At 40.4% G+C, this 25,562-nt stretch overlaps 1 protein-coding gene across 2 annotated transcripts in view; it reads left to right on the forward strand.

The window, feature by feature from the left end:
- The window catches only part of EPB41L3 (erythrocyte membrane protein band 4.1-like 3), a 215,555-nt gene that overhangs the window by 25,895 nt on the left and 164,098 nt on the right, over positions 1 to 25,562 (forward strand). Inside the window, exon 1 of one of the 2 annotated variants that reach the window (XM_014541638.1) lies at positions 23,713 to 24,026. The exons of the other annotated variant lie outside the window; for it this stretch is intronic. Coding sequence (XP_014397124.1) covers positions 23,972 to 24,026 — 55 coding nt within the window. The 5' untranslated portion in view covers positions 23,713 to 23,971. Of the gene's footprint in view, positions 1 to 23,712; positions 24,027 to 25,562 lie in introns of those variants that run through there. 2 annotated transcript variants of the gene reach the window in all.

The raw sequence follows: 25,562 nt of genomic DNA on the forward strand, positions 1-25,562 counted from the left end.
ATTTCTTAGGGGACAATTTGAATCTAAGCTTTACTTTGTAAGAATCTATTACCTTATTATTAATGCTGGCTACAGACTGGCAGGAGGGATGGAGGAAGTGCAGTGTTTAGGAGGGGAAGTCTGTTACTAGTTTTTATACTACAGGACATGTCACTAGCCTCCCCCTGCCCATTTGAAAAACTGTATTAAACTGTAGCAGAAGGACAAACCCACTTTACCATCAACATGAGAACTGGGTATGAAAATATACAAAGTTCAATGACTAATTTTACGTGAAAACTTCTGTCAACTTTTAAGGTATTTAAAAAGGCTATCTTTTTAATATAGTTTTCCCAATTCATCCAGCCTTTATTTTAGCCAATAAATAGGGTGACAACCCAAATTTCAGTTTCTCTTTAACAAATCACCTGTGATTAAAGAAGACTATTCACTCCTAAATGCTATTCTTTACTCCTCAGAGTGTACGTCTATGTAGCTCTAATGGTAGTAGAGTGTGTGATAATTTGAATTTAGCAAATAGCCTGCAAAACAGAGATCAGTTTGCATATGGAAAATATAAAGTAAACATCAAAGAGCATTTGTTTTTTGTAATTGTTTTGATTTAACAAGTATAACCCCCCTCCCCACACTGCCCCCCCCCATCCCGGTTAAGATTGGAACTGGATTCTTAGGATAGGCTGCCTTCCTGCCTATCTGACCCTGATTCAGCCAGTTTCTTGCACTTTCTTGGGAAGAATTCATGTGAGGTCAATGATTTGGACTTGTTCAAAGGTTACTCTGCCACATAATTCAGCTGTCAGCAGAAGTAGGTTTTGCCTGGTCTGAGATTTCATATAAATCTGGAGAGGGGGGGAAAAAAAAAAGAAAGAACGACTCCAGCACATTTTATTGCCCAGTAAACTGACAGATCCGTGTTGGCTATGTCAGCACAAGCGTTTCAGCATGGGCAAGGGTTCGCCTTGCTGCTTGCTAGTCTGAACTTTGCATTTTGAGCACGTAAGGTTGGAAAGCCAGCCCTGAGATAGCACAGAGGAAGCCAACCTAGCAACCGTGGAGGAGATAGTGGTGCTTTTATCCTGCAGCAATGAGCAATCCAAAGTTTGGCGGGTTATCTCCGAGTCTTATCTCCTCCAGCTAGAGTCCACCAGGAGGCTCAAGAGTACAGTCAGGGCCTATTTTTAACCGCAAGTCCTATGGACCCATAATTGAACATGTGGTCCCTCCTCCTCAGATATCCAGAAATGCATAATTAGGGCTTTCTATATTTCTGCGTCATGGAAAACCTCCAGGTTTGCCTGTATGTTGGGTGTTTTGCCTTTTGTTAGGGCTCTGGTGTTTTAAAGAGTCCTCTGTTTGTTTATAATAGCAGTATATCTCTCACTGAAATGTCATGAAGTATCTGAGTACCATGCCCACTTTAGCCACATGAGATCATTAATATTGTTAAAATATCTTTGCAAGTACCCAGAAAAGGTTTTATCCCCCTTGGGCTCAATACCTCCACCCCAAACGAAATTTAATGTTCCCATTGAATTCAGAACCTTGCAGCCGTTACTGTAGCAACAGCTTTGCCATTAGTGCTTCTTGTAGTAAATGTTAATGGTCCTATCCACTGTCGTGGTTTCTTATTATTAGAAAGAAAAATTATTTTCTGGTGGTACTGTAGATTTTTAGGATACATTTTTTAAAAATAAAAGACTCTAAGTGTCTTTCTGGATTTGCTTTCAAATGTCAATGTTTTTCCTTTCTTTTTCTTAATCACTCCAAATCTTGGACAAGGGGCTCCACCTAGTGTAAGTTTTGGGTTAGAAAAAATAGGATGGCTATCAGGGGAGGCAATAATTAGCTAAATGTGCTCCTTTATGATAAGAATGCAAAACAAAAGACAGTGAAATTTCATAAAATGCTTTTATGATTCAGGTGACTCATGTAATATAGGGACATAGAAATATTCTCATTTCCTCATTTTCCACAAAGTCTTACTTTTATGCCTTTTTTAAAAAGGGAAAATTGCATTACTTATGTGTATAAATGCAGTTTTAGTTGTAAACATTTTCTTTGCCTGTGCTAAATGGATTTAGATCCAATTTTCTGGTGGTGTAACAAGACAGGAATGTTAAATGAAACATTTTGGGATGTCTTAACTGAGTAAACTTAGAGTTAGTGCCTGAAATTGTTTTTTTTTTGTTTTTGTTTTTTTTTTTTTTTTTTTTCAGTGAGTAAACTTAGAGTTCGTCCCTGAAATTGCTTTTTTTTTTTTTTTTTTGGTAAACAGGGGCTTGACATTTGTATTTAATAATTTTCAAAATGTCATAAAATTGCATTTTGGAAATGTTTGCATCCAACTTTTAAGATTCAGATTTTTTACTTAGCAGCCACTAAATGAGGTTGTACTACTGTTGATAATGTAATTTTTTACAACTTTGATATCACTGTGTGGTATTCAACGTCTTTATATTTTTTTTCCTAATAGAGGGGAATTTCCAGTGCTTGTATTGCCACTGAGTTCTAAGAACAGAAGGTACATATGCCTCCGAAGGACTAAATACTAAACTGAAGCGACACACACAGGAAGATGATCTAACTTAATGATGGCCTCAACAGCCAAGAGGGCAGAGTTGAGAAATTCTCTTGAAAACAGGGTCCTCTCATGCATTTGGATTATCCGACACGCAGCATTTGCCCTACAACTAGCACACTGTTGTTCCAATGGGAATAATACAGATTTGATACATTTACTTCCCCTCACACTCTGTGAATTAGGGACTCGTGAGATCTATTTTAAAGGAGAAGTAACTGAGGCTCAGGGACATTAAATGACTTATCTAGGTTGTGTCAGGATTGGAACTTAGGTCTGTGTCTCTCCATGATAATGTGCTTTCCTCTGCATCAAATTATTGACTTACATCAAACTTATAAAGTCTTCTGTGACATCAGCTCTTCTTTACATTTTCCGTTAATCACTATTTTCATTCAAGACTCAACGTGTGCTAGATTCCAAAGGACTTGATGTTAGCATGTCCTCAAGGAACTTTCTGTGTAACTGAAGAGATCGAGCACTTCAGTCATATTTGCTAGGATCATACATTTTCTTGTACATTCAGTTAAGTGCTGAGTGTATGCTAGAGTAATAGGCACCATAGGAGTTTGGATTTCTAAACACATAGGGTCTTCTTTTCCACACCCCTTCTCCAGCAGTGAGAACTTTCCTTCTGGAATGGAGATGATACAATGAATCACAGGATTATTACCTAAAAGCAGGAGTTCTTAAACTTTTGGGGGTTGATTACCCTTTGCACTAAAAAAAATTATTGAGGATTCACAAAGGGCTTTTGTTTGGGTAAGCTATATCTAGTGACATTCACCAGTTTAGAAATCAAAGCTAATAATATTTTTAAATATGTATTAATTCATTTAAAAAATAAATTACATATTTTTTAAATAACCATATTTTCCAAAATAAAACAATTTAGTGAAAAGAGTAGCATTGTTTTATATTTTTTCCAGTCTCCTTAAGAGCTGACTTACCAGAAGACAACTGGTTCTCATCTGCTTCTGCATTCAATCTGTTACTATACATTGTTTTGGCTGAAGTATACTAAGAAAATCTAGTTTCAGACAGAAATATCAATGGAAAAGGGAGTCATATTTTAATAGCCCTTTCAGATAATTATTTGGCCTTGCTGGCCTGTAAGAGTTTTCAGGAACCCCCAGGTGTTCCTGGGCCTCACTTTGAGAACTGCTGGTTAAGTAAGATGAGTCTTAGTTTCAAATCTTTCATTTTTCAGATGTAAAGTGCTGGGAAGTTATTTAACTTTTGGCACAACTGTTACAAATATTAGAAACCATGTACTTGCAGAATCTGGTACATAGAAGGCACTCAAATAAATGGTTATAATGCTGATGTGATGTCCATGATAAAATGCCCTGGTCTTGGGTGGTGTGAAGCCCATATTCAGAAAATGGAGTCGGGCCCAGCTCAGAGGTATCTAGGGATAAAACCACGTGGAAGACGATGATACTAATGAGAAGGCATGACTAACCTCACTCCTAGGTTATATGGCTTAGTCCATTCAGTCTTCTGTCCTTCCCAGCCCCATAGAATGAGGCTGGTTTGCAGGATTTTCTCAACCTTCCTAGATTTTGCTTTTGTTTTTGTTTTTTTTATCCTCACCCAAGGATATTTTTTCATTGATTTTGTGAGAGAGTGGAAGAGAGAGGGAAAGACAGACAGAAACATCGATGTGAGAGAAACACATCGATAGGTTGCCTCCTGCACACACCCTGACGAGGGCTCGGGCCAGGGAAGAGCCTGCAACCGAGGTATGTGCCCTTAACCAGAATGGAGCCTGGGACCTTTTGGTCCGCAGGCTGATGCTCTATCCACTGAGCCAAACCGGCTAGGGCAAGATTTTGAATACACTACACTAAAGAACCAGTTATGGTGGTTATTATTGGAAGAAATGTAATAGAGATGAGGTTTTATATTTATAGTTAATGTGAAATTCATTGTTTAAAGTGTAATGAATAGTTGAAGTTTTACATAAAATAAACAATAGAAAGTAGGTACCATGGGCTTCGAAAAAGTAAGAAAACAAAAATTCTAGGAAGGCTTTACAGATGCTTTCCAGTGGTTAATATGTTGTTATGTTGAGTAAAGCACGTTTCATCTATTACATGCTATGCTCACTTTTTCTACAACACACTGGAACCAGTACTGTCAGTCTGACATATGACAGACACTAAAGGGTATAGTGAGGATGAAACAGGACAATAGACGCCATTCCTAAGAGAGTGCCCTGAAGCCGAGTCATATTATAGGGACATGATGTTTCATTTTCTGAGTCAGAAAGGAGGTTATGAGACAGGAGAAATCCAAGAAGCAGAAGGACCAAGGTGTGAAAACCAAAGGGGGCTTAGGGAGGGCCTGGTGGTATCTGGGGTGGGGTGAGGTTAGGAACAAACAGTAGAATGAAGCTAGAACCCCTAGCAGTATGGGATGGGATAAGGCAAGAATGTGGAAGACTTTGGTGAAGCCACATCTTTCGGATGTTTATCTGTGGTCTTGCTTAGTTGTAGGAAGAGCTAGGAGAAAAGATTTCAACATGCTGGGAAATATATGCCTTAAAAATATATTTTTAAAACTCATTCAAAATGTTTTTGGAAAAATATGTAATTATTAGGACACTATGAAAGTGACCCCATAAAAAGAATCTTCTTATTGCATTGTCAGAAAGATGACATAATGTTTTTGTTTCAAAAGAACATTTTAGCCATGGCAATAAAACTGCCAGAAGAGATTTATCACTTAACGGAAGTAGAAAAAACAAAATTCTCAACTCTCTGTGTGAATAAAGGATTCCTTTCTCTCAGATCCTCAGTGGTATCCGGTAAAACTAGTTTGAATGTCTCTGGCGGAGGCACATTTTTGTGTCTGTGGTGGTCACCTACAAGTCTCAGAGAACCACATGTGACCTGCCTCAGAGGACCCTGCTAGTGAGAGTATGGTTAGATCCTAGGTCGTCAACTTAGCTGTATTACTTTAGGTAGATCACACCCAGCTTCTGAATGTCTCAATCTACTGATTTATACCATGAAAAGATAAGATTACTTCAGTGGTTCTCAAAGTGTGGTCCATGGACCAGTAGCATCAACAACACCTGGAACTGGTTAGAAATGTATTTCTGGACTCTATCTCCGACCTACTGAACCATAAACGGGACCCACCTCTCAGTGTTCTGACAAGCCCTTTACATGATTCTGTGCATCTACAATCTGAGAGCCACTGGACTAGATGAGCTCTCAGGCCCTTCTAGTTTCAATGCTATAAGATTCTACAAGTCACGTGGGGGCAGTCAGAACAGAAAATTATTCTTTTGTAAACATCCAGAGGATAGACTGCCTTAGCTAGCTCATTTCATTGCTTGGCCATTTCAGGAAGCTCTTATACAAAAATGTAAGTAGAGCAATGATTTTTTTAAATTGATTTTTGGATTACAGTCTTCTTAAAGACTCAATAAAGATGCTCCAGGGTATGTGTGAGGGCAGGAAGGGAGCCACATGTTGAATATATATTAAATTTATATACAATTTTAAGAGGTTCACAGATTCCCTAACACCCATCCATGGTCCTCATGCATTTGGTTGAGAAGAACTGACTTAGAAAATTTTCAGTAAATCATTAAGGAAAATAAGCACATTTCTAGGGGTTCTGAAGGAGAGACTCATCAGATACATTTCCTCCAGTTTTCAGTTGTTAAATATGTATCAAACACTTATTGATGGGAAAGATACTGATTTAGGTTGTGGGGTGGGATATACCTTATTCTGGGAGCTTTCACACAATTATCTGCAAAAGTGGACAATAAAAGTACCAGATGAGCCACAAATTCCTTCTGCCAGAAAATGTTTGGGGGAATTCTCAAAAGAGATAGCACATGAGTTGGTCATTGGGATGAACTGGAGGGGCGTGCATAAGCTGACAGGATGGTATGAGGAAAGGCTGGGGGTGAAAGGCCCAACTGACGAAGGGGTTTTCTGTGAGGAACCCATAGTTCCTTCTCAGCTTTCTTCAAGGGCTGCATAGAAATCTCTAGAAGGAGATGAAGTGGAATCCTTTCCTTCCCACACTTAGGTTAATGTGCACAGTTGTGAATTCTCTGCTTTAGCTCCAAGGATTCTCTTGAAGACAAAGACTTTCTTCCAACTGAGCATACTGCTCTTAAATAATTAGACTGCTCTCCTTACAGAACAAGTGGTAACCATTTGCCCACAAGACATTGTTTTTTAGAATTTTCACTTATATTTTTACGTCAACTTTAAAGAAGCCAAAGACGGCTTATTTGAGAGAACTAGTAACTAAGTAGCTTACTCTCAAGTGTGCCTAGTGTGAATTGTTTAATTCTGTGTACTTCAGAGTTGCTCATAAGACATGGCCTGTTAGTCTTTTAACAAGATTTTAATTAATTCTTGTAAGAAAGATAATTTTCTACTCATTTTCTAGACCTTGCCAATTATAATTACAATAGTTGTGTCTTGGTGACCTCATGTAGCCCAACATCATTTCTCGGTTATATAATTTCAGAGAAAAATAGGACAGTGTGAAAGTGTTGTCTGATTCGATTGAATCTTCATCCTTAGTATTCACTGCTAGACGATATCAGCGCTTCATTACTCACAGAAGTTGTTTACATGCACTGTAAAGGGAAAAATGGGAAGAACTGTCTTTGCGGTTACCTTCTGAAAAGTTGATCGGGGGAAAATGACGTGATTGTCTTGTCTGAAGGTGGAAGATGCATAATCCACGATCAGAATTCAGGTGACATAATTAAAGTTAAGTAGCCCCTGTTAAAATCACCAATTAAATGATCTTTTATGTGAAATACAAATATTATCTTTTTCTACACTTTATTACAACTCAAGGCCTAAAGAGAAAATCTATTTCTTTCCTCTCCGCTTCTCAATAGGAGGTCAAACAGAGTGGGAAGTCCTATAACCTTACTTTGTGTACATTAAAAGTAATCAAAAGGTCTTAATGAAGAATTAGCACCAGCATAGGAAAAGTGGGTAACAGATATTTATAATTTAGTGGGGTAAACTATGCATTGGAACCATGCCTACACAATGCTAAAGAACCAAACAGTCCAAGGTCTATAGTATGGAGTTGATAGTGGTTCTCATCGTTACAGTCAAGAGGGGAGTTAGAAATATTGCTGCTGGGCCCCATCAATTAACTCCACAAATCTGGAGATTGGTTTTTAAGGCTCCCAGGTGCTTCTCAAATGCAGTACAGTTGAGATGCACTGGCCTTCATGATACCGTCATGGCTGTCACATTTGGGCCGTGATGTGATTGATGGAAAGATGCCAACAGATACAGCTAGAAGATATGCGTGTTTTTCATGGTAGTTGATTTGTAAACATCCAGAGACTATTATATAAAGAGGAGCTAACACAGAAGGTTCCCAGAGGCATGACTTTTCAGGCCTCCAAAGTTCCCTATAGTGATTACAGCTGTGGTGATAACACCTGTGTGGCATGGTGGTCTCTCAGAGGCAGGTAGCATCACCGGCCACTCTAACCCGCATGCTGTCTACTCCTGCGTCCCCATCCTGTGCCCTTCCCCCTTTGCCTCTGTTCTGGATACAGTGTTTGCTGTTCCCAAGTAAAGTAGTTGGTACAACCTCCCCTCCTCCCACACATGCATGAGCTTGCACTGCAAGATTTCAGGGAGGAACCCCCGAGGGCATCCGTCAGCCAGCCCAGCCAGGATCCCCAAGATTCTAAGGGCCATCCCTGCAATGCCAGTTAACAGTTTATCTAATTTATGTGTTAAGATTGGAATTATTTTGTAATTAGTTTTTTTTTCTGTAGCATAACTTTTTAGATAAACTATTTATCACCATAGTTGATTAGCTTGTTGTGTTTCTCTGTTTTCGAATGTGAGAGTCACTGAGGAAATTCACCATTGCCTAAGCCCACTTTGGTTTAAGTCAGACCACGCTCAGCTTAGTATTCTTTCATGGGAAAGAAATCTGGAGTGCCGCTCAGACAACGGTTGGCCTGGTGCTTATTTGGCAATTATTTCATTTTTCTGGGAAGGGGAGTGGCCATAAAAGATTACATCATACATCTATTTTGTTCTGCCTTTCCTAAAAATGACATATTGAAATCTTTTGAAAGTTTTTGTTTGTCCTCACTCTTCTTTCACTCCTGACAATTCTTTTTATACTCTATACTTCGGGGTCAGAATAAAGGTGAAATTCTCACATAAGTTTTATAAAAGAAAATGGCATAGCTAAAATTTTAGCAATCACATAAATTACAATGCCACTTGAAATTTCTTTCCCTAATGTTTGTTCTACATTTTTCCCCTCAAGCAAATCATATCACATCTCCTAAGCCTGAAAAGTGAGGCATTGGAGTGTATAGATTCCATTAATGTTTATGAAATGGAAAGGAGAGAGAAAATGATGGATAGATGGTGTTTTCATTTTGGGATTTTTATTCATTATAGGTTTGGTATGTGTTTTTTTCTTTCACTCATTAAAACTTTTTTAAATTTTTAATTATATTTTTTAAATTATCATACAATAAATTTTACCTTTTTGCATGTACTTTTTTTTTATATGTATTGATTCATGTAACCACCATCACAATCAGGATACAGACTAGTTCATCACCACAAAGAACTCCCTCATGCAGTCCCTCTTTAGTCACACCCATCCCTCACCCTGAGCCCCCACAACCGCAGATCTCCTCTCCATCACTGTAGTTTTGTGTTTTCTAGAATGTCATATAAATGGTGTCATATACCCTGCTGAGACTGGCTTCTTTCACCAGCATAATGCCTTTGTTGCATGTACCAATTATTTGTTCCTTTTCGTTGCTGAGTAGTATTTCATTGTCTGCATAGACCGAACCATGTTTATTCTTTCTCCCACGGAAGGATATTTAGGTTGTATTTCAGCTTCTGGAGATTATGAATAGAGCTGCTATCAACATTCATGTACAGTCTTTTTCTATGAACAGAAGTTTTACCTTCTCTAGGGTAAACGCTCAGGAGCATAGGGTTTCTGGGTCACACGGAAGGAACTTGATAAGCAGATATGAAAGTTCTCGAGCGGCTATGCCATTGTGCATCCCCACCAGCGATGAAGGAGACTTCCAGTTGCTCCACATTCTCTTCAGCACTTGGTATGGTCCGTGCTTTTTACTTAGCCACTCCAATAGATGTATAGTGGCCCAAGTGGGGATTTATAGGGGCAAAGGAGTGGGCCTTCCTTCTCTCTGAGCTCATTGCTCACGCTGCAGAGTCAGAGGTGGTGGGGACCTCAATGTCCTTGGGAACAGCTCCCCCTAACACCCCATCTAGGCAGCTTGGGGAGCCTGCCCTGGTCTCCTGGCCCAGCTTTATTATCTGAAGAAGAATGGGAAGGGAGAGAGAAGGACAGAAAGAGAGGCAGCTTCAAAGCAAGGGAGCAGTTTGCGTCATCACTTCTTTCTCTCTCCTCTTGCCTTCTTTCTCCCACACCCCCTTCCTCCTTTCGCCTCAGTGGAAAATAAATAGGGGTTGCGATTTGCTCCTCTTAATTCAAATTGATGTCTACCCTGAGGAAGACAAAACACATTTTACTTCATTAAGCAGCGGTGGAAGAGGAAAATGCTAGCAAAAAGAAGCTGAAATAATCACAGGATCTCTGTGATTTTATCCAGATCTCTCTGCCACCAGCTGTGAATCTGATTAATGTCCTTGAAGCATCAGAGTCACTCTCCTGGCAGGAGTCCTCATGTACTACAGCAGCAGCCAAAACCTCCCCCAAACCAGAGAAAGTGTGTGTATGAAATTGGGTGGAGGGGTTACCTTTTCCTTTTTCAAAACATTGGAAGAAAATACTGGCAAAATGTAAGGGCTGGGAAATGGGTCATTTAAAGACATTTATGAGAAAGCTGGGGAGTATACGAACTATAGCAAGATTTTTGTTGTTGTTTTCATACCTTTTTGTGACAAGTTTGGATGAAACAACACAGAGCTAAAGAATAATTTAAATGTAATTAAATGTGCCTAATGGAGCTACATATCTTCATATGTTTTACAGCTATATGATCAAAAAAGATAAATTACTTGTTTGTTTTGTATTGTCATTATCATCTTGAGTAAGAGATAAATAACAATATATACTATTGTAAATGAAACACCTTCCTTATTTACCTTTTACAACAGACTCAAGTAAGTCTATCGTAAATTGTTTTGGGGGAGGGGCAGGGAGGTGGGCTGGAAGGTTATGCAAGGAAAAAAAAATCTGATATGGACTGCCAAGTATTTTAATGGTTTCCTATCATCATTAGCATTTATAAGAGCACACTGTGCAATGAATGAGTTGGCACCATAAAATTAGCTTTGAATTTTCCTTAATGGAAAGAAAAAATTATGATCAACTTTTAAAAATGTGTTTAGCCATAATAAACCCCTAGCATCCTCTGCCTACTCATTTAATTATTTATGGGAACATAGTGTGCCTACATCTCTCTAAGTGCAATACAGCGCAAGTATCCATCTCTCAAATTAAATGCACTTTCTTGTCTACAGAGTAATAAATGTTTTACTGAATTAAGAAGTCATAAATATTTGGGTGTCTGGAAGTATATCTTGTCATAATTTGCACTACCCTTTATTTTCTTGAAAAATAAAGTTATTATATTTATTAATAAATTACACTTTGTCTCAAGATTTTATTTAGATCTTGTTTTTCCCAACTCATCACAAAGCCTAAAGAAATAGGAACCTATTGCTTTAATTCTAGTGGAGAGAGAATCTTCAGCTTTTAGAATCTTGGTGTCAGTAACAGACTCCTGATGTTTGTTCATTACTAAAACCTTTGCAACCTTGACACATGTGCTTAACACGGAAATGTTCATTACAAAAAAACAAGGGTCCGGTCCTGCAAACTTAGGGATGTGAGAGAGTAGTAAGCACTTAACAAATATATATTGAATAAATGAATGGATCTATTTTATTTTAACTTTTTCATTCAAGATTGCTTCATAGATACTTTTTTCCAGATGTATATAGCTTATGTATTTCAAATTTATTTCAAATTATTTTTTTCATCATAAAATATTGCATAATAATAATTTTTAGCTTACTCACTTATGGTTGGAAAAAGGCCATTTCCACATTATTGAAGGCATATTAAGCAACCTCTTTGTACACATAATGTTTTTTTCCTTTGGAGTTGCATCTTGAGGGTACTGATTCTAAACTTGGAATTACTGGGTCCCAGGCTGTAATCAATGTTCTGACTCTTATTGGCTACTGCATGGTTGTTCTCTAAGTTTATTGCAGCCATTTACAGGAATTTACAGGACTCCTTGCAACCCCTGCCAACAGATTTATTATTTTAACTGGTGTTTTCCTGTTCAGTAAGTGTGAGATGGCACCTTATATGTGTCTCAGTGTTTGTGGCCTTCATTGTCTGTGAGGCTGACTATTGTTGTAAAGTGTGTTATTTTAGTGTTCCTTTGTGTGAACTGCATTTTACCCTTGACAAGTTGAGGTTATGTATTATCTTAAGGGATGGAAGCAGATATTTCTAATCGGCTTATATTTATCATATGCGGGAAATTATTATGATAATTGTAGCTGTTTGATTTTCATCTTAGTTCTCATTTTCATTGTCATACAGAATTATTTTATTGCATTAAATTAAAGCCATTAATCCTATATAATAAAGAGGTGATATGCTAATTGACCATCATGCCCTCACAAGATGGCAGCACCCACAGTCACAAGATGGTGGCGCCCAGTCCCCTCAGCCCCGCCAGGGGGGTGGCAGGCATGCGGCGCAGCCGGGCCCGCATCCAGGCTGGTTCAGCCACACTGCATGCCTGCCGCCGGAGTCCCCCAGTCCCCTCAGCCCCACCTGCAGTGAATTTTCATGTAACTATTACGTTTTAAAAAATCCTTACCCAAGGATATGATTATTTCTTTTAGATCATCTGTTCTCGGGGAGCAGGCCCGCACCCAGGCGGGTCCAGCCACACCGCATGCCTGCTGCCAGAGTCCCCCAGTAACCTCAGCCCCACCAGCAGTGAATTTTCATGCAACCATTACCTTTTAAAAAGTCCTTACCCAAGGATATAATTATTTCTTTTAGATCATCTGTTCTTGGGGAGCAGGCCTAAGCCAGCAGGTGGGCATCCCCCAAAGGTCTTAGACTGTGAGAGGGCACAGGCTAGGCTGAGGGACCCCCCCATGTGCATGAATTTTCTTGCACCAGGCCTCTAGTAGATTATAAGACTCAAACAAACCCTAGCTTCTCTCCAGAATTAAAATTCTCTATCTCTCTCTCTCTCTCTCTCTCTTTCTCTCTCTCCTTCCCTCCCTCCCTCTCTCCCTCCACCCCCCCTCCTCTCCCACTTTCCCTCTCTCCATGGTCCTTTTAAGCTTTAGATGGTTACTTTCACATCCCATGGACATTTCTGTGGATGTCTGTTAGGGAACAGAGCAGAAGGGAAAGAAGGAATATTGTGGGTGTTCCTGATCTATGCTGCTAGTGCATTTTCCCAAGACGGTCCTTTTCAGATTAGAAAGCCCAAAGTCATTTGATTAATTTCTTCCCTTTCCCTGCTTCTTCCTGATTATTTCTAGTTCTCAGAGTTGCGTGTTATTCTCCTTGCTAATCAATTTAAGACAGGGATAATGACTTATATAGGTAAAATTTTTATTTCCAAGAGATATAGTAAAACCTATTTTAATGAATTTTTAAAATGTTCTAAGCCAAAATATGTAATTTATTCATCTTTACTCGGGTTATTTTAATGAGTTAAGGCCTTGCTGCTGCTTTTTGTGCAGGTAAAGGGCTAAAGAATTGTGAGGGTTCTGAACAGATTAAAAACTGATTCCTGTAATAACCTGGGACACGAAGACTTCGAATACTGACTGCTTTTTTAATACCTGCCTGTAAATGTGTCATGTTGTCATGCTTCATGGAGCACACTGAATAACCAAGCTGCCAAATGCTTATCTTTGAAAATAACTTAAATACCCTTCAGGAAATCCTACTTATCTTAAACAGTACCACACACAGAAAAACTCAATGCAATACAATCCATTGATACTTTAAAAATATGTAGACTACTTATTTATCATATGTGATGCACGAATCTTTCAACTTCTCTGTCTAGTGTGGCTTGGTCAAATAAATGACTTAACAATGGCACATGCCAAAATATAGACTTTTGCTCTACCTGAATTACTGAAGTAAGGAACAAGTTTTAGCATCCGTTAGCTTGATTTGTGGGCGTATCAGTCAGGATCCGCACAGGCAGCAGGAGGCACACTGGGCTGTGAGTTCTGGAGAATGTAACGCAGGGAGTTTACAGAAGTCAACAGCGGTGTTGAGGACCAGAATGGTAGGAAGCCTTTACCACCCTTAGTCTGAAATGGTGAGGGAAGCAAACAGGGTTAACAGAGCCCCCTGCGAGCTGACATAGAGGGCAGAGACCATATAGCAAGAACTGTCCTGGGGCCATCTGCAGAGGCATGGCCTCTAGGCAGGAAGGAGCTTGGGGAAATACCCTCTCCTCTCTCTCCTGCACATCTTCAGTCCCGATGACCAAAGCCAACCCAAGTCAGAGGGTCAGGCAGCCTGAGTGATGTGGTTCACAGAGGTAGACCTTCCCCCAAATCCCTAGTCCTGAGCACAGTAAGGTAGAAAATGGATCTAGGTACCTCATGGAGAGTAAATTAGCAAGATAGAATTCTGGTGTTCCCTTTGAGGAGATCGATGTTGGTAAACACATTCAGTAGGGCAGTGTACAATAGACTCATTTACCTTTATTTTATTTTTTAGAATCATTTATGTTTTAAATAGATCTGTACTTGCATTACTAGTTTCAAGACACATGTTTAAGATCTTTCTATATTATTTGAGTAGCAGAAACACATAGACAGGATCTCATATTGGCAATAGTTTCAGCACAGCTAACGCCCAGCATCCACTTCTTGTACTTTACAACTGCAGACTGCAATCGGGCAACATGATAAGAACTCAAAAAGAACAAAAACTAAGACATATCCACTTCACCTAGCATATTTATTTATTTCTCCTTTTTAATTTCAGTTTGTGCGTCTTCTTTCTTGAAAAGTATCGCACAATGCCTGAAGGGGCACAAGGGTCATTCTATTAATTTTTTGGAAACCACACTCTTCTCTACACAAGGCACCCATTGACTGAGCAGTGAGAGCCACACAGTCCTGCAGGCCAGTTTTCTGAGTCATTGTCTCAGGCTGGACTTAGTATTGTATATTCCTTTTTCAATTCAAGTCAGCCTTCTCTTTGAAGCTGGGTGCCTTTGGTTTTAATTTGCTACAGATTTCACTTTGAAGCTAATGAAATACTTTGATACCTGTTTATTGATGAGAGCAGTGAAATTTCTTTGTGATAGGAAGAAGCATAAACTATTACTCAGAGAAGGTAACTAATGTTTATTGGACACCTATTATGTGCCATAACCTTTTTATCTTTCTCTCTGTTCTTTATGCTTCATTTTATTTCACAAAGAAGCCTGCAGTAACTTTTGTTCACAGGTAACAATCCTTACAATGGCTATATACTGTAGGTGCTATTAATTTCACTTTACAGCTGAGGAAAAGAGGACCTAGAGACCTTCAGTAGCTTTGTAAAAGTATGAAATGAACCAAATATTTAAGTTAAAGTCTCCCCAGTAAATATGATATGATCTGCTAATGTTGAACTCAACACCATGACAACAACAAAATATACCTCACACCACATAGTGAGTGCTTTCAGATTACACTTGTCTAGTGGGATGATGCTCTATTGCAGCCGAGCCATTCCAGGAATTGTGGATCTGACAGATAGCAGATGGTCCTCAGAGACTGAATCCAGGAAATAAAGGCCCCTGCTCTTTGCCAGTTTTTGCCGTACCCCCATGTCCAGTGGCACTATGGCGAGAGAGCCCAAAGGCATGGTCCAGGTCAGAAACATGTTGGGGAAGCTTTTAAGAATTCTTTTCTAGAATCATATCCCTTAAAGAGTTAATCTGAAATTTCAAAGGCATTTATCATCTGTAAAAAATAGCACAGCACTTCAATTCTCAGATGCTGTATGATTATCCCATCAATTTAATAACAGCTTTTCAGGGAGAAAACCCTATCACATTAAATATATGAATCAGTTTCACATCCTGATTTCAGAACTGTTGAAATGTTCAGAGAAAAGTACATGTTAGAAATGAGGAAATAAGGAGTTGCATGTGACATAATTTTCTTGAAGTAAACTTTTCCCCCTGGTAGTCAACTGTATCCAGATAATATTCTGAAAATGCAAAGGAAGGGAAGTGTCTGTTGGTGTTTGATGACCTGTTCAGATGGTGACTGGAGTAAACAGGTCATGCCGGGGCCCAGGGGCTCTCCTTGGATACTTTGCAGACCTGGAGTAAAATAATGACTCTGACACAGAAGCATCGAACAGACCGTCAAACCTCAGAGAGAAGGCGGGGAGGGGGGAGGGGTTGGTAAGAGAGCAACCAAAGAACTCCTATGCATATAAGCGTAACCAATGGACACAGATAATTGGGGGATAAAGGCCTGGGCTGGGGGACAGGAACAGGCTGGGAGAGGTCAATGGGGGGTGGGGGGGGTGGGGACATGGGTGGGGGGTGGAGGGGGGGGGGGGGGAATGGGGACATATGTAATACTTTCAACAATAAAATCTTAAAAATTAAAAAAATAATATGATGATTCTGCCACAGCGTCACTGGCTTCATTAATGCCCTCCATTAGGGCAGACAAAGGCCTGTCTTGTGAGGCTGGTGGAGGCTGAGAAGAGCTAATGTGTGTGGGATACTTTGCCTGGCACATGGTCAGAACTGCGACTGTGTGTTTTCTACAATGGACATATGACCTGTTGGTCTCAGCCACCCTGCCTGGAAGTTAAACAGTATTTACTCAAAGTAAAAAATATTATGTCCCTGCCCAGCCCGTGTTGAGTGGCTGAGTGTTGACCCATGAACCAGGAAGTCATGATTCGATTCCCAGTCAGGGCACAGGCCTGGGTTGTGGGCTCAATCCCCAACAGGGGGCATGCCGGAGGCAGCCGATCAATGATTCTCTCTCATCATTAATGTGTCTATTCTCTCTCTCTGCCTTCCTCTCTGAAATCAGTAAAAGCATATTAAAAAAATATTATATCCCTGACTTCTCTCTCTGCCTAATCTCAGGAATTCCAGACTCCTTTCCAGGTTTTCTCTTCTCTGTTCACCAGCTTTTTTCTGGAGTAGGGAGAGCGTGTCACTGGCACGGTATTCTTAGTGACCCAACAATATCTGCCACCTTCCTTCCTACTGCTCTGCTCCTGTTCCGGAGAAGGTGGCGGGGGTGCTGACAATCTCATCCCTTAGGGATCCCCAGAAAGTGCTTTTGTTTTATTTAGTATTGATGAGAGAGAGAGAGAGAGAGAGAGAGAGAGAGAACATGGATGAGAGAGAGAAACATCCCTTGGTTGCCTCCTGTAGGCACCCCAAGCAGGGACCGAACCCGAAACCCAGGTATGTGCCCAGACTGGGAATTGAACCATAACCTTTCGGTGAGCCACCCAGCCAGGGCCCTGGAAGTGCTTTCAGTTTGCACTTAGGCTTTCATGATAGCTCCCGTCATTCCCTGGGACATTTACATTGTTATGAGGTTAAAATGTTCAAAGAGAAAACTACCACTTAGGTCGTACATCCAGCTCAGTCACAAACTCTTTGTGCAGAATCCAAGCCCCTCAGCGAGCTATCTGCGACTCGGTGTCTTCCCTCCTACAATGGGGCTGCAAGAGCTCATTCCTGTGGTCCTTTCCAGCACTAATAGTCTCTGCGTTGAAACCATTTGGGTCCTTGCGGAAAAACACCAAGTTGCACTTGTCGTATTTAGAAAACATTAGCTTTAGAATATACTTAAACATACACTGTTTAGCATTTTAAAAGTAAGCATCTGTTTCATGTTGGGAGAAATTAAATTGTAGGCACCAGATGTGATTCCGTTCTCTGTGGAAATATATATTGAAATCACAGATCTCTAACCAGCCTGAGGCAGCTGCCAGATTTCTGTCCTCCCCGCCCTGTTTCCCTTTACCTGTTTTCAACTCTTTGAGGGATGAAGCGTCTGTGAAGTTGTTCCAGCAACATTGGTCTCTGTCTCTTCCGCAATGAGCGCTGTGTGTAGCGTGGTTTTATATTACAGACTCGTTGCATTTCCTCTGATGTGTGAGCAACTTGTAGAGACTGTGGAGCCCCACTACCTTAGGCATTTGATCTGAGAGCCAGCCCTTTGGACGTGAAATTGCTGGAGGAGACTTTCTAGGAAGACATCATAAAACAAAATTTTCTGGTTTGATGTAAAACTCGTTCCAAGTGTGGATTCTTTTTCTTTTCCTTTTCTGTCTGTCATATAAACGCCATAGGTGAAACCACATCTTAGTCTTTGAAAAAGTTACATTTTTGTGTTTTGAAGACTTGAGTGACATTTGATAAATGTCACAGAGCTAAATCATGGAGTGTTGGCAGGGGGTGGGGAGAAATGGGGGTGCCATTTATTTTTCTGCTAGCAGTAAATATATCTGGTTCTTATGTATTTTAGAGATTCAGAGTTTGTACAGGTTTGGGGTTATTTTTTTATGGTTGTTTGTTTTTGTTTGTTTGTTTGTTTTTAAAGAAAGCAAGAATTTGCCGTAGCTGATTTGGCTCAGTGGATAGAGCTTCAGCCTGCGGACTGAAGGGTCCCGGGTTCAATTCTAGTCAAGGGCACATGCCTGGGTTGCGGGCTTGACTAGAAGGCAGCCAATCAATGATTCTCTCTCATCATTGATGTTTCTATCTCTCCCTCCCTCTCCCTTCCTCTCTGAAATAAAAAATAATAATAATAATATATGTTTAAAAAAAGAAAGAAAGAATTTATTGACCTCAGTCAATATATTTAGGACAATGAAGCAAGGAAGGGCATAAAAGCAACAGGGGAGCCCTGGCTGGGCTGCCTTGAATCACTGGGAAGTAAGAGAAAAGGGGCCTTGAAGACAGGTTCAGGGGGTCAACCCAGGATGAGCTGCCCCTGCCCATTGCTCCCCTGTTTGCAAGTCTCATGGGGTCTCTTGGAGGTCAGGGGATACGTACCAGTGGAGGAAGAAGAGGGGGAAAGGGAATGACACGGGCGTGCTCCCTGGAGGGAGAGCGCCTGTAAAGGTTGTTTGTTTGTTTATTTGTTTGTTGTTGTTTTGGGGGAATTTTTACATTTCTATATCCCACTGCCAACTCTTATATGACCTCATTTATTTACATCAACTGAAAATTGTAGTAACTATTTACTCTTTTTTTATGTTTTTATTGATTTGAGAGAGAGAGGAAAGGAGAAGCAGAGAGAGAAACATTGATGAGAGAGAAACATCAACATCGATTGGCTGCCTCCCGCATGCCCCCCGCATGCTCTCCAACTGGGAATCAAACCTGTGAACTCCTGGTGCATAAATCGATGCTCAACTATTGAGTCAACACCAGTCGGGCGCTGTTTATTCTTTCATTATTCTCTGGAGTTGGTAGCCTCTTAAAATTCAATTGGAGAGAATGTACTTATAACTGAATTCACGGGAGAACTTTATATTTAGACACTGTAGGAGTAAACCCCCAAAACTTTAGCTCCCAAAATTAGAGGAACCAAATGTAGGAAACTAAATTCTACTTAAGAAATGATAATAGTGAGTCTTATTTTTATAATAATAATTGCTGCCATTCATTATGCACTGGTTACATTCCAGACTCCATCTGCTATATATCAATATAAATGAAATGAAATTTTTGTCCAGGTGGTTGTGTCACACCAAAAAGGCTTGATGGATTTTTCCAAATTTAGAGAGACCTGGTTACAAATATTGACTAATTAGCTTCCACTCAGTTTACTCTGAATCTGAAATCACAGATTTGGGCCTCACCCTCCAGAGGAGCAGAGAGTAAGGTACAACCAGAAGCTCAGGTGCCTGCTAATGGGGAGGCAGGCCATTCAGACAAGCATGTGCCGAAAACACAGTGGTTATGACAAGGAGCCCAGGATGAAAATCAGGGGCCCAGGTGATCCAAAGGAATTATTTCATTCATTTAAGTTGAGTTGTTCCTCACATGGCCAATTCTATGTGATATGTGCAGAAGGGAGAGGGAGCAGGAAGTTTTTAACAATCTATATATATAAAAGGCTAAGTGACCATCCGACGGTCCGACTGTCCAACTGGCCGGTGCATATGACGTGCACTGACCACCAGGGGTCAGACGCTCAACGCAGGAGCTGCCAAGCTGCAGTGACTTCACAGCGACGGTTCTTGGGTGATGCACCCCTGAACCAGAGAGGAGGGAGCGTGGCCCCACTTCCTTTCAATGTGCACGAATCCATGCACCGGGGCCACTAGTAGGTAATAAATTGAGTAATATTGGAAAAAGTAGACAACATTTTGTGTGTTGCAGTTTGTCTCTACATATTTGTGCATGAGTGTGTAGCTATGCATACGTGAATATGGATGTGTGTCTATACATGTATATGTCTGTACATGTGTATATAGTGTGTCTTCATTTATATGTCTGTACATATGTGTCCATACATGTGTGTGCACATGTATATTTGCACATGTATGTGTATCTATACATATGACTATATATGTATACCTATGCATATGTATCTATTCATGCATGGGTGTTTGTTTCTATACACATGTCTGTATTTGTACATTTGTGTATCTTATCTGTTAAAAACTTGGGCAATGAAATTGGAGAAAACTGTGAATAGCTGCTGCTTATGCAGAAAACCTGGGAGGGGACCAAGGGGCTCCCAACACAACACTGGAAATGACTGTTCCAGAGGACGGGCAGACCTGGCACAGCCCCCCTCGCCACCCTGAGAAAATCCCCCATTCTGTTCCTGTCACACGTGGTCCTGGCTGACCTGAGCCCCTTGCAGCAGGCCCAGCCAGTGCCGGGCCTGGGCTGGATGGGTGGCCAGGATGCTCAAAATGGAACCTTCTTTATAATAAAAGCCTGATGGGGGGAAAAAAGAAAGGAAAAAAAAAGACTCTTTCATCATAATTGTGTGACTTTGAGGAAATTTCTTAACCTCTTTTTCTTTCAATCACTTAATCTTATTGGAAATAATAATTCATGCCTCAGAGATTGTAGAGAGGTGCATATGAAAAGTGGCGGCGATGCTCTGCCTTCTAAGCAACTAAAGGCATTAGTCATGATGAACATCACCTTTATTGTCATCACTAATCCCGCATCCTGAGGAAACTGAAGCTGTGAGAGTGGGGCATTCCCCTCCAGTGGTGCAGTGGGTCCAGGATTCTAGCCTAGGCCAGTCAGTGTGTTGCCCAGAGGTATCTATGAGGCTGGTAATATCTCGTGCCTTTCTACACTACCTGGAAAAAGCCAGCTGATCAGTTCTGGTTATGACCCATACACAAGCTCAAGTCACCATCGTGAGTGAATGGGAGTCACTTGCCTTTTTTGTTCGTCTCTAGCTGAGAACAGAAGAGTGGCCCACCCTGGTGGCAGTATGAGCTTCAGAGCCTGAAGGACCTGATTTGGGCACAGATTTTGTTTATTTGTTGTTGTTTTTCTTGCCTTTTTGTGTGTTTTTAGGACCTCACATACACAAAACTGGGCTACTTAATCTGTGGTTAAGGATAACTCTCATCAATGTTATCTTTTTCTTTATTTATTTGGTTATTAGTTAGACATCTACACTAATAAAAGAGAAACATGGTAATTGGCGTACGACCGCTACCCTTTTCATTGGCTAATCAGTGAGTATATGCAAATTAACTGTCAGCCAAGATGGCAGCCGGCAGCCAGGCACTGAAGCGAGCAGGGAGGCTTGCTTGCTGCAGACTCCAACGTTCACCGCCTCACTTGCCGGCCTCTCAGTTGCAACTCTAAGCAACTATATACTATGTTGCAAATAAGAAGCTAAACAAAACCCCAGAAAAGGGCTTCCATTCAGCCGGGCTCGGACCGCAACATTGTATCTATGTTTTCAGCAGCGAGGCCTCAGAGCTAAAGCTGGCCCAGAAAAAAAAAAAAAAAAAGAGAAGACAGTATGCATATATGAGACCAGCTCTCAAACAAAAGCTAGCATATTGACAGTAAAGTTAATCTAACCATTGGGCTATTCCATCATTTCATCCAGTCTCCACCAATACTGACCTCCATCCTGAGTCCCCTGTTTGCTATTCCTTTACATTTCTTTATATGCAAACTTATAGCACTCATAAGTATTCTGAAAAGGAAACTTCATTAAAATTGTTTTTAACTTTCTAAAAAGGACAAAATGTCACATATAATTATTTGAGACTAATTCTTCATTGGGAAGGTTCATCTATATTGTGATATGCTGTATTACATTTATTTTTTTCCTATTGTTTAATATTCTAATGCAGCCGTGGGCAAACTACGGCCCACGGGCCGGATCTGGCCCGTTTGAAATGAATAAAACTAAAAAAAAAAAGACCGTACCCTTTTATGTAATGATGTTTACTTTGAATTTATATTAGTTCACACAAACACTCCATCCATGCTTTTGTTCCGGCCCTCCGGTCCAGTTTAAGAACCCACTGTGGCCCTCGAGTCAAAAAGTTTGCCCACCCCTGTTCTAATGTGTAAAACATACTGTAGTTTATTTATACACTCCCTTGTTCATGGCCATTTGCATGTTTTCAGGGTTTTCCTGTTATGGGGAGAGTTGTTTTGGCATTGTTAAACATAATTCTTCATGCACATGTGCAAGAATTTCCCCTGGGCAGGAATGGAATTGCTGGATTGTAGGATGTGTAATGTTCAACTTTAGGAGACAGTACCAAATTGTTTTCCACAGTTGATTGCCCCCATTTTCACTCTTATTGAATTGTGTATCCACAGTCTTTCAACAGTTGGAATTGTTAGACTTTTCCATTTTTTGCACATTGAATGTGCATAAAATGATTATCTCATTGGGGTTTAATTAATTTGCATTCCTCTGACTATGATGCTGAACACCTCTTCTCATTCTGATTGGCATTATGTTTGTTCTGCCATGAAGTGTATATTCATGTCTTTTGGTAACTTTTCTGTTATTTGTGATTTCCTTATTGGTTTCCAGGAGATGTTGGGCAATGGATATTTGGCAATGTACTTGATCATTTGGGGATCATTTCTGCATCTGTAAACATGGGGATGATAATACAATGTTCATAGGGTTGATTTTAGGAGGAAGAAAAAATGGCGACCAGCAGGAAGGTAGGGAGGGAGAGAGTGTGAGAGTGCAAGGAAGTGATAGAGGAGTGTGTGGACGTGTGTGGTGTGTGTGTATGAGCTAGGGACAGCTAGATTCTGCAGGTCTTCTAAGGGGCTGCTAAACCGGGCAGTCTTAGGCGGCGGAGTCCAGCTCCCGGCATTAAATGAATGTTTACATAGGATACTGTAAATATTGGCAAATTGCATAATAGACCATCAGAAATGTTAGTTCTAGCTCCCTACTAACAGAGTTAACCCCACTCCCTCCGGAGCTTCCTTTCAGTGGACTGGCTTTGGTAGAATTTACCCCGTTCACTTAGTGAAGACTCTCTGCTTATTGGTGTAGCCAGTGTGGTCTTGTAGCAAGTCAAATGAACTCAGGCTCCCTTGGAGGAAATATAGAAAAAGAAAGGGGAAGGCAAGAGCTTCAGTGGAGTCCTTGGCAAAATGAAGGGAGGGGGATCAATATAATTATTACATTGATCTCAATGGCCCTTTCTGAAGATATTTGAAGTGTGTATTAATATGGCAATTGGGCCCGACCAATGTGGCTCCATGGTTGAGCATCGACTTGGGAGCCAGGAGGTCACGGTTTGATTCCCAATCAGGGCACCTGCCTGGGTTGTGGCTCAATCCCCAATAGGGGGCATGCAGAAGGCAGCCGATCAATGATTCTCTTTCATCATTGATGTTTCTATCTCTCTCTTCCTCTTCTTTCCTCTATGAAATCAATAAAAACATATTTTTTAAAATATGGCCATTGGAAAAACTAAGGATTTAAAAAAAATCCATATACATGATTAAACTGAAGATTCCATACAATTTCCAATACCTGTGACACTTTCGGCTTTCTGTTTGCCTGCTGCTGGAAGCTACTTCCACAGCACTTTTGCGAGTTTTGCACAGTCATGCAGAAGAGCTACCCTGGGAACCAGGAAAAATATTAGGAGGAGAAGCTGAAGGACACTGTGAAATGCTGTGCAGCTATTACTTCCTGTTCCTGGTTTGTCTTTGAGTGTTGAATTCAAGAAGAATATCTGGATGCAATAGTGACAACCATTGCTTTTGTCACCCTGGATCTTTCTGTGTTGCACTGAGCATATTCCTGGAGGAAGGGAAGCTGGAATGGCCGTGCTCCCTGCTCTGTGAGCCTGCTGCACTGCAGCATGCCATCCTTCATCTGTCTCTATCTGTGCTCAAAGTCCCTCTTAGGATTTGGAGGTAAATTTTTTCTATTCCTAACATGAATGTATACTTAGGAAAGGGGCCATTTTTAGTGATTATGACTCTGATTTTGATAAATATTCAAGCAAGGCCACATGTAAATTCAGCCAGGGAAATGTGCAAATGATTCTTTCGTGCATGATGTCTCTTAAAATGTTTGTTCATTCATGCTATGCTAATTGTTCTCTAGTTTTTCTCTGGTTTAAAAGCTCGGCGTTTCAGTTTTTATGGGGGAAATCTGGAATTGATAACAGATGGAGTTTAGCTTCAATGTCACCTCACCTTTCCCTGTGTCCTTCTCAGTACACACCAGTCAGATCAATTTGTCAGAAATCCTTTGCTCTAAGGACACATGCGTAGACTTTGGAAGCAGCTTTTAGTGGTGATGGCAATTTCAATTTAAGGAGTAGTTAAGAGAAATGTGTGAATGCTCTCCAAAGACAAAAATGTCACGTACTTATGCTTAGGCTTTGTAATTCACAAATTGTAATTTGTTTTCCATTGTGCTAAGAATTACACAGAAGAATAGTGAAATATAATTTCAATTTACTTTGTAAGTAATTGTAAAAACAACTTCATTAAAACCTGGGTAATACCTAGACCTCAAAGGGATGGACTTACCCATAAACCAAGCCTAGGAACCTATTTTAGGCAGGAGAATCTTCTGGATGGCTCCCTCAGTGGCTTTTGTAGGCCTTTACCGATCATTGGGAAAATGAATTTCAAATGACTAATTAGCAAGGTCTGTATACAGACGCTGTAACTCAGAGGATTTTCTGTGGGCTCCTGTTGAACCTTTTGATCCTGTTATGTTTTTGACAAAGGGGCTTCTTCATGGTTCAGAGAGGGCAGTTTCCTGTGTCGCCTGCCTCATCCTGAGAGTTACGGGGCTCTGGCTGAACAGAAATGCAACCCCTTGCTGCCCACTACTGGGTTGCTCATTTCTCTTAATTTTTTTCTGTTATGCCAGTGACTTTCAAAAACAATACTATTATAGGGAGATTCTCATGTGATATTTTGAGTATTATTCCTATTCCTATCTTTGTAGTATATTTCCCTTTAAATATCTAATTCTGAAATATTTCTCACAATTTTTTTTTCAGTGAATCCAGAAATTTTTGCAGAACTACACAAAAATGACTTTTCATAATGGCAGTTACAGAGAAAATAGGCCTCCCTTAGCAGAGTTGTTTTGCTTTACAATGAACTCCGATAGAATATACCTATTAGTTGGAAATCAGTGAGAAATTATATGTACAGAAAACCGAAACCTTGAACCTGGATATTATTTGTACCTGTAGTTTTATTCACATTTTATACGTAAGGATATAAAGACCTGGAGAGGCTGTGCATTGCTCAGAAATGAATGGGAAATAGCAGAAGAGAGGGAACAAAGAACAGGAACCAGGTCCCTCCACCCAGGCCAAGAACTTCTCCTTCAAATTGCCATCCCTGCTGCACCCGTGGCGGTCTAACAAGTAGTGGGCACACATTTGACTCCAGTAGAACTACCTGGAGAAGTCATAGTAAGGG

Source organism: Myotis brandtii, unplaced genomic scaffold (genome assembly GCF_000412655.1).
Source record: "Myotis brandtii unplaced genomic scaffold, ASM41265v1 scaffold276, whole genome shotgun sequence".
Lineage (NCBI taxonomy): Eukaryota > Metazoa > Chordata > Mammalia > Chiroptera > Vespertilionidae > Myotis > Myotis brandtii.